The sequence below is a fragment of the Myotis brandtii genome, unplaced genomic scaffold (assembly GCF_000412655.1).
Source record: "Myotis brandtii unplaced genomic scaffold, ASM41265v1 scaffold920, whole genome shotgun sequence".
NCBI lineage: Eukaryota > Metazoa > Chordata > Mammalia > Chiroptera > Vespertilionidae > Myotis > Myotis brandtii.
Window position 1 is genome coordinate 373,593 of NW_005371792.1, and position 18,513 is coordinate 392,105.

At 37.1% G+C, this 18,513-nt stretch overlaps 1 protein-coding gene and 1 pseudogene across 2 annotated transcripts in view; one reads left to right on the forward strand and one right to left on the reverse strand.

The window, feature by feature from the left end:
• NPAT (nuclear protein, ataxia-telangiectasia locus) overlaps window positions 1–13,943 on the forward strand; it is a 70,585-nt gene extending 56,642 nt beyond the window's left edge. For both annotated transcript variants that reach the window (XM_005885657.2, XM_014532890.1), the window contains 6 exons: window positions 1,593–3,254; window positions 4,698–4,813; window positions 4,889–4,997; window positions 8,173–8,233; window positions 8,340–9,489; window positions 11,186–13,943. In XM_005885657.2, coding sequence (XP_005885719.1) covers window positions 1,593–3,254; window positions 4,698–4,813; window positions 4,889–4,997; window positions 8,173–8,233; window positions 8,340–9,489; window positions 11,186–11,263 — 3,176 coding nt within the window. In that variant the 3' untranslated portion in view covers window positions 11,264–13,943. The remainder of the gene's footprint in view (window positions 1–1,592; window positions 3,255–4,697; window positions 4,814–4,888; window positions 4,998–8,172; window positions 8,234–8,339; window positions 9,490–11,185) is intronic.
• Window positions 13,944–17,036: 3,093 nt separating this feature from the next.
• Window positions 17,037–18,242, reverse strand: LOC102254577 (annotated as a pseudogene).
• Between the last annotated feature and the right edge of the window lie 271 nt (window positions 18,243–18,513).

The window sequence follows — 18,513 nt, forward strand, 5'->3', positions numbered from 1 at the left end:
ACAGCATCACCAAAACCTCTCTTCATATTGCTTTCCAATCAATATTTTTTCCATCCCTGTTCCTCAAAGATAACCATTATCCTGGTTTCTCTCACATTATCCTGGCATCTCATACTTCTTGCTAAACTCTAGACCTCTTTAGTACCACCTGTATTCATTTCTGTCTACAACAAGCTATGCCAAAGTAATCATTTCTGCTCATGCGTTCTTAAATATTATCACCCCTAAAAACCCTGATGGTTTCCTAGTTTTGCATCATGTCTTACTAAAATTAATTTTGGAGAATCTTAAACTACATTTCTACTTTGAGTCCTCTGCCTACACCCAAGTCCAGTCCTCCATTTCTTCTTCACCTGAATTATGGTGGGGTATATCTTTCTCACTACATAGTATGTGTGAAACATCGTGCTTCAATTAAGCTCCACCATGCACAAAATGAGGTTTGAAATTTATTTTCTCAGATGGTCTTCCCGCTTCATTGAAACTTGACTAGTGAATTTATTTGGCCTGACTGCAATCTCCACTAATTTCCCCACAATAAGGATTCAGATGTTTTCTGTACCAAATATTATTTTACCAGTGTCACATTAACACAATTACATGATTGTTGATTAACATTTCCTGTATTTTTTATATTGTTAATTGTTACTGTTTTCTGTCCTAACCTGTGAATACCGTATGCAGTTTTTCGGTACTCTGCTATTTTCTGAAGTATCCTTTCCTCTTATTCCAGCTGTCACACTACATTTTTCAAGATATAATACCTCCTTTGTAACACTTGTTCACATCCCTAGCAAAAAGAGATGCCTTTTGTTCCTATACTTTCACAGTTTTTATCATGTTGTATTACGGCTTTCTGATCTGTATCTGCTTTCCTTACTATACTGATTTCTCCAAGGTCATTCATCTTTGTTTCCCAGTACCAATCATATGGTTGATCTTCAGTAAATGTGTGTTGAATATCAAACAATATACAATAACATCATATGTTGATCATGCGAAATGTATGTGGCCCCATTTCACTTTTATGAATACATCAGCCCTAACCATTTTTGGCTCAGTGGATAGAGTGTCGGCCTGCGGACTGAAGGGTCCCAGGTTAGATTCCAGTCAAGGGCATGTACCTTGGTTTCGGGCACATCCCCAGTAGGGGTTGTGCAGGAGGCAGCTCTATCCCTCTCCCTTCCTCTCTGTAAAAAAATCAATAAAATATATTTTTTTAAAAAAAGAATATATCAGATAAGGTCAATAGAAATGGTAGAAGTTAAAAAGTCAAGTGTCTTGAAAAAAACTGCGTGTTTGGACCTCTTTTTTTTTTTATATGCTGGTAAATATTTGATGTTCTTAAACCTGTATACTTTATCCTTCATTGTGTCATCTATTTCCCAAGAAGGTTGAAAACAATTTGACACTTGTTTAAAAGGCATCTATAATAAGAAAAGTACCTTTAAGTACTTTTGATACATCAGACTTCTGCTTACTGGTATGTCAATGATTGGTGACTTCCTTGGCTAAATAGGTTTTATATAAAGATGACTACCTCAAAAGCTGTACATACTCACCATATCTTTTACTATGCTAATATTTTGCAGATGATCAATCTGGTCAACCCCCACTTTGTACATCTTATCAAAATGAAGACACATCAAATGCTTTGAAGAATGGCAGCAACCATGATGAGCTTAGACAGGAAGCCCAGGGACATTTTTCCCAGATAGGTTCTAGCATCCAGAAAAAAACCTTCAAAACAGGTGTACCTACTGAACAGAAGTGTAACCTTGATATTACCTTTGAGTCTGTGCCTAATTTAAATGACTTTAACCAAAGAGTAAATTCTGATGCCAAATGTAATCAGCATTGTGCTGAAATATACACCAATCAAATGTTCACTGAAACTGACATGGCTATGGAAGTTGAAAAGAACTCTTTGTCTCCAAATGTGCCGAATGAATCTCGATTACAAGTAGATCAGTCTGATACACCAGTAACTTCATTTGTTTCCCTTGGTGGTGAAACTAAAAATGAAAACTTAACTCTCTCTGGGAAAAGTTCTCAACTTTTATCCCAAGATATACCATTAACTGGAAAGCCATCTAAAAAAAGCCAATTTTGTGAAAATTCTAAAGATGTAGGAAGACTGAAAACTAATTTCCATGGTCCCAAAGCACCGGAGTCTAGAGAAATTCATCAGAGTAAAATTGAAATTGATGATGTATTACCAGTTACATCACAACTTTCAGAGTGCCAAGATAATTCTTCACTTCAAAGTATATCTGTGTCTGTTGAAAGTTCAGTTTTAAATGTATCTGAACAAGGAGAAATTGGTCTTGGAGATTCAATATCTTCAGTTAAACAACCATCTAATGATTCATCATGTATTGAGTTAGATCATACAGGACATGAAAATCAGCCCTCCAAGTCTGAGAAAGTTGCTTTGGATTCACAAGAACCTTCATCTTCTGCAAAAGAAGATGGAAATAGTGTTTTTCTCTCATTAGGTGAAAATGAAAACTGTGGGGAAGTTGCATTGACACCTCCAGAAGGTAATCTTGTAGAAGAAAGACATTCTCTTCCTTCAGAACCTGTGTGCTCTTCAGTGGTAGAGTCTCGCCCTGAGTCCCAAAATACTAGTGATAAACCTGCTAGCAACAACTCAGCAGAGATAGATGCATCAAATATTGTCTCTCTCAAAATTATCATTAGTGATGATTCCTTTGTTTCCTCGGAGACTGAACTTAACACTGCTGTTTCTAGTATCAGTGGAGAAAATGTGCCAACTATAATTTTGTCTTCTGCTAAATCACCTGCCAAAAATGCAGAATTAGCTAAATGCCTGCCTTCAGAAGAAACTGCAGGTGCTATCACATCTGCTGAAGGAACAGGGAATTCAGCCTCAATGGAACAGAGCCTTTTAGTGCTTAAACCTGGAGACTCTGCAGTAAACAACACTCCGAGTGAAGACAGCATTGCTTTTTCAGCCAATGTTACACCATGTGCTTCCAAGGATGGGGGGTTTATACAATTGATGCCAGCTACAAGCACAACTTTTGGCAGTTCAAATAACATTCTGATAGCTACCTGCATGACTGATCCAACAGCCTTGGGAACAACTGTAAGTCAGTCCAGTGTTGTGGTGTTGCCTGGAAATTCTGCACCTATGACTGCCCAACCTTCACCATCCCAATTACAGACACCACCAAGGTCAAACAGTGTATTTGCCGTCAACCAAGCTGTGTCACCCAACTTTTCACAAGGTAACTTTAAGAACATACTGAAGTTTACTTCTGTGGCGTAGGATCTAATTTCTCTTGTGTATACAATTATTGACTAAGCGGTAATAAGTCATAGATAGGTAGTATGAGAAAAGATTCTGAAGTGTGTGATTATACCTCCTCTTTAGCTAATTAATTTAAACTTTTTTATTTTCTAAACTATGGAATTTGATGGTTTACAGTTTTTCCTTTTGTTTTGTTTTTTACAACTACTTCCCAATCCATGTGCTAAACTGCAAAAGAGAAAAGAAAGATTCATTTATCAAATAGCTATATACCTACTAAAACCCATTGTTCTGCAAATTTTTAAAAAATAGATCTATTATAGTCTTAATTTTCAAGGAATTTATTATCTATTTGGAGAGACTTGTAATACACAACCTGAATTTCTCCCTCCATAAAACCCTTTGTAATTTCTCACTGTCTTCCACCTTCCAGAATTTATCCCTATCTTTAGACTTCTTTGTTTATAGAGGACTTATGACAATTAGTATATGCTATTTTATTTGTAGTTGTTGATTGACATGCCTGTCATATTTTTTTATGTATGTTCCTTCAAGATAGAACTTATGACACATTCATCTACATTTCCTTAATTATTGGTTCCCACTTTTCCCCCCCTTTTACATTTATTGGCATACAATAACATTTGATCAAATACCAACAATTAAGTACCAAGCCTGATGACTTGGTATCAAGCGCTATTTAAAATAAGATAAAGGTAGAGAATGGAACTTGAGATGAAACTTAGAGAAATAAGGTAGTATTTGGAGTAAAAGGAAGGAAGGAATCTTAAGTAGCACAAATGTAGGTAGATAATTGAGTTGCTGAAGTAGATATTCATGAAAGTGAGCTCATCCTGAGGAGCAGTTAGTGAACGTGTGTAAGGAAAAGATTCATTTACAGGGCGGGGCTAACTTATGATAGCCACAGACTCTATTGTTGACTTCTAAGGACCATGTAAGCATTGTGTTTCCTCTCATAATTTTGACTGGACCGTTTTTGACCAATACCATTGATATAATAGGTTGGGGTTGTGAGCAAGTGTTGGGATATTAATATTCAGTTGGAACCCTAATAATCTGGTATAAGATTCAGGCTTAAAACCTTCACCACCAATTTTCTAATCAGTTTTACTATTCTTTCTAGAGGAATCAAGATATAAATATAATATGGCATCTTGGCTGTAGAGTCTTATGCTTGCTTATGATATTCACCTTGACTAAATGCCATCACTATAATATTCAAATTCATATTTTCTTAATTTATCAGTTCCTAAATTAATTTCATAAAAAGAAAAGTAAATTGTAAGAAAAGGGGATTATAATTTTAGAGAGTTTGTTTCAAATTAGTAATTATTTTGGTGTCTTATGTTCATTCATGAGACAGAATCTTATTTTACTGAATTTTGTGGGGGTTTTTTAGGATCTGCCATCATAATTGCTTCTCCAGTCCAGCCTGTACTCCAAGGAATGGTAGGAATGATACCTGTATCTGTGGTTGGTCAGAATGCAAATACATTTTCTGCTCCTCCTCAGCAGGTAAGATTTTTGAACAAAAAGTGGTGCGGTGATATTTTTTCAAACATAGTTTATAACTAATGGCTTCTTTTATAGGTCCTTCATATGCCTTTGGGAGCACCTTTATGCAATAGAAGTATCCCTCAATTCCCTGTGCCTCCAAAGTCTCAGAAAACTCAGGGACTAAGAAATAAACCTTGTACAGGTACATTTTTAAGTTCATTAATGTCAACTTTATGTTTATATATTCATTTGTTTGCAACAACACCACAGTATTTTCTTTTTGAGTACTTATACCATTCCTAACAGGTGATCATCCATTCTTTGCTTAAAGTTTTTGCAACAATTTAAACAAAAAGATAAATGGAACAAAATAGAATTTAAAAGAGACTACGTATGTATAGGAACTTGTATGTGATCAAGGTAACATCAGAAGTCAGAGGGGAAAGGATCGATTGTTTAATAAATGAAATTTATTGGCTATTATGTATATTACAGGAAACAATTAGAACCCTCCCTTATATCTTATACAAAGATGAAACCCAAGATGATTAAAGACCTAAAAGTGAAAAGCAAAACAATTAAGCATAAAAGAAAATGTAAGAGAATATATTAATGATGCTGGGATAAAGGAATTGCTTTTAAAAAATGAAAAAATGCATAATTTATACATGGAAAAGTGTGATGGTGCTGAATACAAAATTACAATTTTTTCAACAAAAGATACCATATACAGAGTAACAACCAGACTTTCGTCCAGGGCCTTGATGAATATTGCACCTAGTTCTCATATTTCTGTACCTAAAACTTTTCCATCTTTATGGTAACAACATGCCCATGTAGATAACCTGCCAAACAACCTAACCTTCAGAATTCTGATTTTTTCCATTTCTAAGTCTTCACTCATCCTCTCCATAGCTTCATCTTTAATTTTTCACCAATTTTTAAAGACCAATAACTTCTGTCATTTCCATGTATCCACTGGCTCTCTCTTCCACCAATGATAGCTCCTAGTGTTTGAATCCTCACCTTTTACCTGAACACTCAGTTCCATTCTAGTTTTTCTTCTTCACTATTCGGGTTACACCCTACCACATCAATCATTTTTCTCAGTACAATTAAAAACCTTCATATCTACATTCTTCTACCATACCCACTTGGTACCCCCAGCCCCGGATCTAACCAGCCAGTGATCTCTGCCCTCATACCGGGGCTTCTGAGCATTGCTTTAGAAGTGGCACTGGGCCCTTTAATGCCACTTAGTTTCCCCACTTATCAGTAGTAGACTCCATTTCAATATGTACCTGTTCTACTTCCAAAATCATTTTTCCTTTCTTTCTTAGAGGAATAATTATCTCCTTTATAAGGTTAATGCAATCTACTTATGCTCTAGTAGATTATATATAAAAGCCTAATATGCAGAGTGTCCCCTCGGGAGTTCGAGTGCTTGCTATGATGTGTGCTGACCACCAGGGGAGGCACGGAATGAAGGAAGGCCCCAGCCAGCAGCCAGGGAAGGGGGTTCCTGGCCAGCAGCCAGCAGCCACTAGGGACCCTATCTGTGCACAAATTTCGTGCACTGGGCCTCTAGTCTAATATATATATTCAACTTTTCTTTTTGGATTCCTTCCCTCTCTGGCTGTAAAGTTCCTTAGGTTTGTCCAACCTGCCAACCCTTTATCCTCAATCCCTCTTATCTCTCAGTTCTTTATCCATATTACTGTCTTTTCTCATGTTTCCACTAGAACTGTTTAAAATGAGGTCACCAGTGACCTGATATTGCTATATGCATTGGACATTTTCCATTCTTTACTTCTAACTATTGATGGCTTCTGGAACCACCACTATACGACGCTCCTCCCTCTCTAACTTTCTATAACTGGAGACTTTCACACTCTGCCTATCCAAGTCTCACCTTTTCTTCCTCAAAGACCTCCTCTGCCTACTTTTCCTCCCTTGGTTAATATCACCATTGATTGCTCCTTTATTCTTCATATCTATGTAAATTCCCTTTACTGACTCTTAAGATCCTCATTGTCTCTTACCTGGAATATTTAGAGCCATCTATAATAATGAAAGCATAATATGCAAATCGACCGAATAGCCGAACAGTGGAATGACCTCCTGTACGAAGCCAGGGCTGCAAGGGCCAAGGCAACCGGGGCTGCAAAGGCCTACTCTTACATGAATTTCATGCATCGGGCTTCTAGTCTAATTATATCTATCTAGAATTCCTATTTCTAGTTTTCTTTCTTCTTTAGTTCATTTTCTATACTACTGCCAGAGTGACTCTAAAACATAAATCTATTTGTGAATGTTTCCTATTTAAAACTCAGAAAGTTTCTCTCTGAAACCTTTTGCATAATACATAAGGTCCTTGCCTGGCCAGTGTTGGCTCAGTTGGTTGGGTGCCCTCCTGTATACCTAAAGGTTCCTGGTTCGATTTACAGTCAGGGCACACACTGTGGGTTCCATCCCTGATCAGGGTGCATGCAGGAGACAACCGATTGATATTTTTTTTCTCATTGAGCTCTATCTCTCCCTCTCCCTTCTCTCTCTCAAATCAATAAAAACATTAAAAAAAAATTTTTTTTTTAATACATAAGGCCCTTCATGGTCTCATCTCTGCTTTTCCTTCTAGCTTCATGTCTTGCTGCTCTCTCACATAAACTCCATAGAAATCAAAATATGGTTATTAAAACTACAGAACATGTGCTGTAGGTGACAAGCTTACAAACATGACAATTATATGGGCACATTTTTAAAATAAGCAAAACATACTGCTTTCTTTAAGTATCTTTCTAGACCTAAGTAGTACTCTTTTCTTTCTTTTTTTAATTCTCATCCCAGGATATTTTTTCATTGATTTTTAGAGAGAGTGGAAGAGAGAGGGAAAGACAGAGAGAAATATCCATGTGAGAGAAACACATCTATTGGTTGCCTTCTGCATGAGCCCCAACCAGGGCTTGGGCCAGGGAGGAGCCTGCAACCAAGGTATGTGCCCTTGACTGGAATCAAACCCAGGACTCTTCGGTCCGCAGGCCATCATTCTATCCACTGAGCCAAAAGTTAGGGCTAAGTAGTACTCTTAAGTGAACATTGTAATTCATAAACCCAAAAACAGATTCATAATATTTGCCTGAAGTTGAAGCAAGGCATTTCTGTATTTCCTCTAAAATGGATGAGTGACCATATTTTATATATTACAAAGCTGCTTTTAAACTTAATATGTGAAAGTTTTCACTTGTACATTAGCTTTCATTTAAATTTTTGTCTCATGATGTGTGATACAGTGTGATCTGTTCCATTTTCTTTCAGAGGAATATACTTTTTCTCTCAGGAATGTTTTTCTTTTCTAATTAATTCATTTATAATTCCAGGAAAGCAGGTAAATAATTTGGTGGATTCATCAAGTCATTTAGTTGGATGTCATGCACAAAGGTGAGCATAAAAGTAGTTCTTACCGGATTATTTGAATGCACAGATTTAAAATGTAAAGGATTTCTTTATGTTGCTAAAGGTAACTTTTTTCTTTTTTTTTTTTAAGAATTGAAGTTTCTGACAAGAATATGACAACAGATCATGGGAAAAAACTCGAAGAAATCACAGTTCCCTTCTCAGAGAATATAGTTCCAACTAGCAAACCACTGGAAAGCCATAGGCGTGTGCTCTGTTTTGATAGTACTGCCCCTGTGGCAGATACACAGGGGGCAAACCATAAGATGGTGTCCCAGAGCAAAGAAAGGAATGACATTTCGTTTCCTAATCTTGGCTCACCCATGATGTCCTCTACCTTAAAACTCTCTTCTAATAATGCTCTCAAAAGAGAGAGAGAGAAACCTCCTGTGCCTAAGATTTTATCTAAATCAGAAACTGCCGTTAGCCGACATACCATAAAAGAAGCTCAGTCAGAAAAGAAAGTTTCATCAACAGAAATTGGACTTGAATCTTTCCATAAAGCAACAGCTAATAAGGAGAATGAATTATGCAGTGATGTAGAAAGACAGAAAAATCCAGAAATTTTAAAACTGTCTAATGGGCAGCAAAATGGAGGTTTACGGAATGAGAAGACTATAGCATCACTGCAAGAACTAACCAAAAAACAAGGCACATCCTCAAACAGTAAAAATGTCATTTCCGTAGGTGCAGCTGTGAAGGATCTAAAACAGGAACAAACCAAATCTGCCAGTTCTTTGATTAACCCACTAAGCAAACATACCACAGAAATGTTACAGGATGCTCAGCGTCATAGCCCAGTAAACAGGCTTGTGGACAGTGCTCATCTATCTGTGCCCCGGACACCTGGCTCAGGGGCAGGGGAAAAACATAAAGAAGAACCTACCGATGGTATCAAGGTCCCCTCTAGCAGGCGTCTCATTGAAGACAGTAGCACACCCAAAATAATGGTCCCTCCTGTCACCCCTGACCTGCCGGCCTGCAGCCCTGCCAGTGAAGCAGGGAGTGAAAACAGTGTGAACATGGCTGCGCACACATTAATGATTCTCTCCAGAGCAGCCATCTCTAGGACTACTTCAGCAACTCCTCTAAAGGACAATACACAGCAATTTAGAACATCTGCAAGGAGCACCACAAAAAAGCGGAAAATTGAAGAATTAGATGAGCGTGAGCGAAACTCCCGTACTTCTAATAAAAATCTTTCGAATTCGTCAGTACCAATGAAAAAGAAGAGAATCAAGGCAAGTTTGAAAGTCTTAATTTCAGAATTCTACCTTTGCCCTTCGTTCAGTGCTCAGATTAGAGAGCTCAGCATTTTTTACCATAGCTACCTTACTGAACATTCTGCTCAAAACAGCTTTGAGTTTAATTGACAAAACACATTGTATAGCAGTGTCTCTCAGCTAGTGTGGTACTCAGAAGTTGTCTAGGTGAAACAGTTCAGAATACTTGCTAAGGCATCTATACTAATAAATGGTAATATGCTAATTAGACCAGACATCTTCTGGACAAAGCCATGGTGGCTGGGGCTGAGGTAGAGGCGGTTAGGGGTGATCGGGCCAGCAAGGGAGAGCAGTTAGGGGTGACGAGGCCGGCAGGCAGAGGCGGTTAGGAGCGATCAGGCAGGCAACCAGGTGAGCGGTTAGGAGCCAGCAGTCCCAGATTGCAAGAGGGATGTCCCAGATTGGAGATGATGCAGGCTGAGGGAATTCTTCTCCCCCCCCCCCCCCCCCCCCGCATGAATTTCATGCACCGGGCCTCTAGTTTGTTTATAAACATCTTCCTTGGGAAAAGGAGTTTTTTGTTTGTGTCATGGTAGGATGAATATTTGGGGGGTGGCAATTGACGTAAGGTATGAAAAATTGGTAAGCCACTATTGTGTGTGGAATTACCAAGTAAAAACTACTTAACTCCTACATCTTGGTTTTTTTCCCCATGTCCTGTCATATTTTCATGGGCTATTATAAATGTTAATATGTGGAGCCGTGTAAAAACTAAACTTACCTGTTTTTTCCTTAATCATGGAAAGGCAATGCAGGGATAGCATTAATAAATGAAACACATTTATTTCTTTTTTTCCATATATTTTTTATTGTTGATAGTTTTATTTATATCTCCCATTTTTGCCTCCCCCTCCCCCCTCCTCCCAGCCCCTACCCACCCCTCCAAGTCTTCATTACCTTATTACTCGTGTCCATGGGCTATGCAGATAAGTATTATAAGTTCTTTGGTTTCTAATCTGTTTAGCCATTTAGCAAGTGGATTGAATAGAAAGAAAGGTGTTTAAAATGTATCAGGGAAAGAGTCTAGGGTTTGCTGCCATGCAAGCCTGGGTTTGAATCCTGCATCTCCTTTTTTTGCTTTTGTGATTATGATTAAGCCCATAGCTCCCTGAGTCTCAGCTGCATCATTAACCAAAGGTTACCACATTATCTTACCTAAATGTATTGTTTGTAAAGTGCCTGATATATGTTAAATGTGTGGAACTTGAAAAATACCTGATAATCTTAAAATCTTAGTAAACATTTCTAAGGTTTATGGTTTGGTAATAATGACCACTTTATAGAAATCATGTTGTATCTTATTTCATTCAGCAATTATACACTCTGGATTTGTATAATGTCTTTTGCCCTAAACTAATGTTGGAAGAACCATCGGAATATTTTATTAACCTTGATTTTATTATATTTATCTCTACTTCTCTGTAAAACTAAAATTCTAAATTGAAAAAATTTGTCAAAAATTTTAGTGTATGGAAGAATTCGATAAAATGTTCTAAGTGATTTAAGAAAGTTTATGGACTTTGTTTGAGTTCAATATGTTAACTTAGGTTTATTTTTTTTATTTTTACTTTTTTATTTTTTTATTTATTATTATTATTTTTTTTATTTACTTTTTTATTTTTTTATTTATTATTATTATTTTTTTTTTTAACAGAAAAAGAAGCTGCCCAGTTCATTTCCAGCTGGAATGGATGTGGACAAATTTTTGTTATCCTTGCATTATGATGAGTAAACATGCTGAACATATAAGAACAATAGCTGTTTAAAACTCGTATCCCTTAAACTGTGAGTGTAGGGAATGAGATATTGACAAAATCTAAAAGCTTGACCTGCACTTTCATTATACTAAAATTTCACTTTATATCTAAATCATGCTGTTTCTGAAGCAGCTTCCTAGTTTGTAAATAGATTTATCTGTTATATTTTTATTTGGGGGGAAAAAATTGCAGACATGTAAGTAAAGCCATTCTGCAAATCTGTATAGCTTTGACAATTGCATATTGTAAATATTGTGTAAACATTGTTGAAATAGAGGTTAAATCAACCCAATGTTCTTAACACTGTGTTTTTTTACTTCTTATGATACCTAATTCTGAGGCTTATTTATCTGGAATAGTTTCTCACTGTTGGGGGGAAATAATGTTTTTCCTTATAAATTGCCTTCAGTAACTGTCCAACGAGACATTTAAAGACATAGCCACTAAATAGTACAAAAGTGATAACCACCTCCAATGGTAGTAAAGCAATCAGAAAATAACAGTTTGGGGGGTTTTCTACAGTGAATACTTTATCACCCCTTCTTATAATTGCAGTAAAGATTATATTCCTGAAATTTATACTTCTTCTGGTCATTCTGGTCTCTTTGTTTTAAAGAGAGAATTTTGTAAGCCACGAGTGTTCTGATCTTTTGTTTTGTTTATAACTTTCAAAATGTTTTACAGAACTTTGAGTGTTTAGACTATTGAGCCATAAAAGGTTTGGTTGAGATTTCTTGGGATGTATATACTTTTCCCCTAAATGCTGGGGATTTAAAGAATTGCACTAATTCTTAAAACTCCTTATGTAGTAGTGACCAATGCACACTTAATTTAAATCTTGTATCCTATTTTAAAGCTTATGTGGAGGATTATCTTCTGGTATCCTTTTAGAAAGCCATGCCCATCATAAGATGTAAGAAGAGAAATCATAGTTTTATATTTTAATGTAGCTTCTCCTAAAATGGGCTGTTAAATAACTATATCTATACTCAGATATAGTGCATTGTCTCTGTGCTCCTTAAAATGTTATAGAGTTACTCTCAAAAAGGAGAATGAGAGGTGCCTTCTCTGTATTAGACTTACACACATCAGTTAAGTTGGTGAATTGATTTAAACATTTAAATGAGAATAGAAATTATAATTAGTACCTGACCAATTGTGCCTAGACATTAAAATATGTTCTCTTAAGTGCTTTCTGTTTGGTTAAATATCAGTATATTAAGCTTTTTTCCTACAGATGTATGTACTGTTACAGAGTCATTTTCCTCAATCTTTTTTTTTTTTTTTGTACTGGGCCTTTATAAAACGAAGTCTGTTCTGCTCTGAACATCTCTCCATGTGGAAATCACATCTTAATTGCTGAATCTCACTGCAGAAATTTATGTTGTAAAAAAATTTTCTGATGTGGCAGTAGTCTATTCCTAAGGAACTAAATATCATACAGTTGATGTTTGTTTAACTCAACTTGGTACTGTAATACAGTTAGGTTTGAATAAATATTTTCATTAACTTAAAGTTTGAATTCTTTCATATTGGCAGTCATTCTTATTTAGGTATTTGGTTATGTTCCTTTGCAAGTCAATTCTTGCATGCTTTTTCAGAAGTTTACATAATGCTGAGAATTACAGATTTTCTTTTCACTTAATTAATATGTATTTATATGTGCTAAGCACTAAGAATTCATGTACAAATAAAATAAGTTCACTTTGTTCAAGATTCTTAGTTCACTAGCCAGCAGCCACTAGATATGTCCAGAGTCAGCTTGTATTTAGAGCTTTCATTTATGTTCAAGAGCAAAAACATAAACCCCATTTTACCTTCAAAGTCTAAGCATGCTGGACTAAATTGTAGTATTGTTATCTGGTAACCTGTTTTTAACAGTCAAATCCCAGTGGTGACATTTTAGGATTAAAGTATACCACAAAAAACTTGTAGCTACTTTTACAACTACATGTAAAGATACACTCTTAATTTTAGACAGTATTTAGTGTCAATGTATGCTAAATCTGAAAAATCTTGTATTTAAAATTTGTGATTATTTTAGCCCTGGATATTGTTGGAACCCTCTAGTATGTTGAAATTGTACATGAGAAAAGCATCCATTAGCATTTAGCCAAACGCTAGATGTTAGGACTAGTAGGGAGACCTGTATTTAACTTTGATGGGAGTAATTTCAAAGGCACATTACTATATATTCTGCATTGATCCATTTCTCAAGCTGCTATCTTTCAGCCTCAGGTCCAGCTCCTTGAAATTACATTATTTATTAAAAAGTAGTGAACGTACTTGTACTGGTAAATAAATATGTGTTTCAGTTATCAGTTACTTCCATAGGAGACATTTTAGACAGTGGAATTACCAAATCAAAAATGAGTGCATTTTATAGGATCTCAATACATTTTGCCAAACTCTTCCAGAAAATTAATTTATATTCCTACTAGCAAATTGTCATTTCCTCCATAGGATGCTTATGAAATATATTCAGCAATATCATCACTGGTTTCTAAATTCTAAATATCTGACTTATGATACCCAGCTAATCATAAAGGTATAAGATCAAATTTTGGCCTGTATTAAATTTATATACATACACTATATTCTATGTCATACAAGTTTTTTTGTGTCACTGATTAAATCATTATGGTTTTGTATTCATTGTGGCTTCTTATTTTTTATTTTTTAAGTGCTCACCCCTTTTATGCATCCTGGTTAACTTTAAAATCACCAGTATTATTTCAATTAAAATACTATTGGAATATTCATTTCAAGTACATTAACCCTATAATACCTGGTACTAAAAGAAAATAGTAATGGCAATATGGTATCCTATATAATAAAAGGCTAATATGCAAATCAACCATACAGCGGGACAACCACTCGCTATGATGCGCACTGACCACCAGGGGGCAGACACTCAATGCAGGAGCTACTCCCTGGTGGTCAGTGTGCTCCCACAGGGGGAGCGCCACTCAACCAGAAGCTGGGCTCATGGCTGGCGAGCACAGCGTTGGTGGCAGCAGTGCTAAGGATGTTCGACTGCTGGCTTAGGCCCATTCCCCCTGGGGAGCGGGCCTAAGCCATCAGTTGGACATGCCCCGAGGACTTCCCAGAAGAGGGTGCAGGCCAGCCTGAGGGACCTCCCCCCGCCCCCCCCCCTCTGAGTGCATGAATTTCGTGCACCAGGCCTCTAGTATCTAATAATTTGGTGGGGGGGGGGGTTAATATATTTTTTATTGTTGTTTTACAGAGAGGAAAGGGGAGGGATAGAGAGTTAGAAGCATCAATGAGAGAGAAACATCAGTCAGCTGCCTCTTGCACACCCCCTACTGGGGATGTGCCCGCAACCAAGGTACAAGCCCTTGACCGGAATCGAACCTGGGACCCTTCAGTCCGCAGGCCGATGCTCTGTCCACTGAGCCAAACTGGTTAGGGCTATCTAATAGTTTTATAGTTATTTCTGTTCTCATAAATGTCTTGCTAAACTGGGTATTTTGTTGCTGTTTTTAGGGAACTCTTTATTACATTGTTTTAACTGGTTATTCCTTTCTTAGTTAATGTAAAATTTTTATGGAAGCATAACATAGAACAAGTGCACCAACTATTAAGTTCAAACAGTTTAATGAATTTTCTAAAAGTATACACATCCACTTGATCAGGTATAGAACATTTCCAGCACTCTGGAATTCCCTCACACTTCCTTCTCGTAACTGCTAGCCTCGGGTAACTTCTCCTGACTTCTAGCACCATAATGTCAGCTTTTTTTTTTTTTTTTCTTTAACCATGGATTCCTGAACTATATAGTCAATCTTTCATAACTTTTGCTGAACATAATGAGATGTCATTATCAAAGCTGAGGTATTAACAGGATCTGCAGAGGGGGAGGTTGTTCTGATTCCAAGAATTAATTTGTCCCCATCTGACACTGGCCTCCCATTTAAATTGATTCGATGATGGTTTCCCGTGATGCCAGCATTTGTGATGACTATTAATAAATCACAAGGACAAACTCTAGACAGAGTAGGCATATTCCTACCTGAACCCGTTTTTGCACATGGTCAGTTATATGTTGCTTTCTCTCGAGTTTGAAGAGCATGTGATGTTACAGTTAAAGTTCTAAGTACTTCATCACAAGGGAAATTAGTCAGGCACTCTGAAAGTGTTTTCACTCTTAATGTGGTGTACAGGGAGATATTAGAAAAAGTTGAATCACTTTATCAGTCATTGTTTGCATCACTGTTGTTTTTATATCATGTTTTTGTTGTTTTCATATCATGTTTTTGTTGTTTTCAAATCATGTTTTTGTCATTTTTATATCATGTTTCATCTCTCACACTTCTATTATAGAGAAAGGGCAAATAGCAATATTAAAATATTTCTGCTATTTAATTCCCTTTTAATGTGCACGAATTTCGTGCACCGGGCTACTAGTATTTAAATAAACAGTATATGTAAAGCATGTAGGTCAACGTCTGGAACATAATAAGCACTTTAACATCTAGCTGCTATTCTAGATTACACTGTTTCTTATTTCTATTTTCTGCAGCAGTTTATTTGGAATGGGAAATAACTGTTCCTTGGAACCAAATCACCAAGAAGTCATCTAGGCCTGGAGGCTTTTGCAGAAGAAACTCAGTTTTTTACCACTAATTTCCTCCTGGCTGATAGGTCTAGTCAGGCTTTTAGCTTATTCTGAATTAAATATTTTTTCCTCTAATATTTACTTGTATTCTCTTTAAATTAGATCTGATTAAATTTTTTCTGACTGAATCACCTCTTATATTTGACAATTGAATACTTTTCTTTTTTGTTGTTTTTTGGGGTTTCTGTTGTTGTTAATCCTCACCTGAGGATATTTTCCCCATTGATCTTTAGAGGGAGTGGAAGGACAGGAAGAAGGGGGGAGAGGGAAAGAGATGCATCAATTGGTTGCCTCCCACATAATGCCCCCACCTGGGCAGGGATCAGACCTGCAACCCAGATGCATGCCCTTTTCTGGGAATCAAACCCACTGAGTGACACCTGGCAGGGCATGTTTTTCTTTCTTTAAAAAAAAAAGTTTTTATTGATTTCAAAGAGAAGGGGTGGAGAGGGAGAGAGGGAGAGAGAGATGAGAGAGCAACATCAATTGGCTGCCTCCTGCACACCCTTAATAGAAATCAAGCCCACATATGCCCGACCACGAATTGAACTGGCCACCTTTGTTTGTTCACTGGACTACACCCAAGCAACTGAGCAACCAAGGTAACGACTATACACTGAGTGGCCAGATTATTATGACCACCTGACATTTATAGGCAAATTAGCTATAATTTTGCGCTGAAGTTGCTAGAGGGCCAGATCGTTATAAACGTCTGAATAGCACAACATACCTAAGTATCATTGCTGATCAGGTTCATCCTATCATGTTGATGGCGTATCCCAATGGAGATGGCTTCTTCCAACAAGACAATGTGCCATTCCACGGTGCTCGTATTATGCAGGAGTGGTTTCAAGAACATGAGGGAGACTTTACCTTGCTTAGGTGGCCCCCACAATCACCAGATCTCAATCCAATTGAGCATTTGTGGGACGAAGTTAAAAGAGCCATCAGGCAACTGGTTCCACAACCATCAAATCTCACAGAACTGGACAGTGCTATTCATCAGGCATGGTGTCAGATTCCTCGCATCACCTTTCAACATCTCGTGGAGTCAATACCAAGAAGAATCGCCGCAGTATTGAAGGCAAAAGGTGGCCCAATGAAGTACTGATGGGGTGGTCATAATAATCTGGCCACTCAGTGTATATTCCTATGAATGGGCCATACTTATCTAATAATAATCTGGCCACTTAGTGTATACTTTTCTGATTGGCTAATTTCTGTTTCCTATTTTTTCAGAGTTTTTTCACGTTTAGCTTCTTAAATTGAATAAAGAATTACCTGATTTTTTTTTTCCTTTTAAAACCATGTAAACCATTTAATTAAGGCAATGAATTTAGTTCCATCTTCATAAGATTCAACTCTTTGTCAGGCTTTCCAGGAAAAGCATCAAAAGTAATTCTGTCTCCAGGAACAGACCCAGTCGGAGGTGCCAAGATTTCAACTTTCTCCGGTGAACTAGCACATACTAGTATCACCATTGCTTGAGATAGTATTCCCCATTCCCCTCATCTTTGCAGGTTTTAGGTTACAAAGTAAAATCACCATCCAATTTTGCATCTGATCAAGAGGAACATGATTGACCAGGCTACTGACAACTGTTCTTGGGACTGCTTCTCCAACATCTACTTCTATGTACAGAGTCTGCATCAGGATGTTTTTTAGCAGTGATGATATAACAATTCAAAGATCCTCACGAGAAACATCTGTTGGTTTAGAGTTAGCACTTCCTGCTACTGGTGGTGGTTTTCTCCTTTTTCTCTCCTTTTTTTTAAGTTTCTCTTTCACCTTCCTTTCTTCTCCTTTTACCTGTTCTTTGGCACTAGAAGATATGGGTGTGATTGGCATAAATTATATTACATTTACAGAACCATGGAATGAGCTTGCAGTGGAGTACCAGGCGGAAATGGTATTTGTTTCACTCCATGTTTAATTTCTTCCTGAATTAGCTCTTGATTCTATTTCTTCAATTTAGCATTTTTCACTCGAAGTTTCTTCTCTTTCTTCTCTCAAAGTCGACTGTAAAGTTATTTTTTCTTTAAGAAGAGCAACTTGCTGTTTAAGATATTCAATAATTTGATCTGCCTCTGCACCTTTCTGTTCCAGTCTCTTCAGAACAGTATCATTAGTTGCCATTTTTGCCAAGAAATGGCAGAAAATCTTCCTTGGTCTCTATTTTAGGGTTCCTCTTTGACGTATACTTTATGTTCTTCAGACTTTGTTCCTATTGTCTGGCCTTTGTCCACTCTCTGCTGTAGGATAGTCACCTTTTTAAAAAATATATATTTTATTGATTTTTTTTACAGAGAGGGATAGAGAGTTAGAAACATCGATGAGAGAGAAACATCGGTCAGCTGCCTCCTGCACACTCCCTACTGGTGATGTGCCTGCAACCAAGGTACATGCCCTTGACTGGAATCGAACCTGGGACCCTTCGGTCTGCAGGCTGACGCTCTATCAACTGAGCCAAACCAGTCAGGGCAGGATAGTGACCTTTTCAATCCCCAATTTAGTTTTATTTCAAGTTTGGTTTTGAGTTGTCCACCTACTCCATCACCATCTTGAAACCCCTGATGTCATCATTCT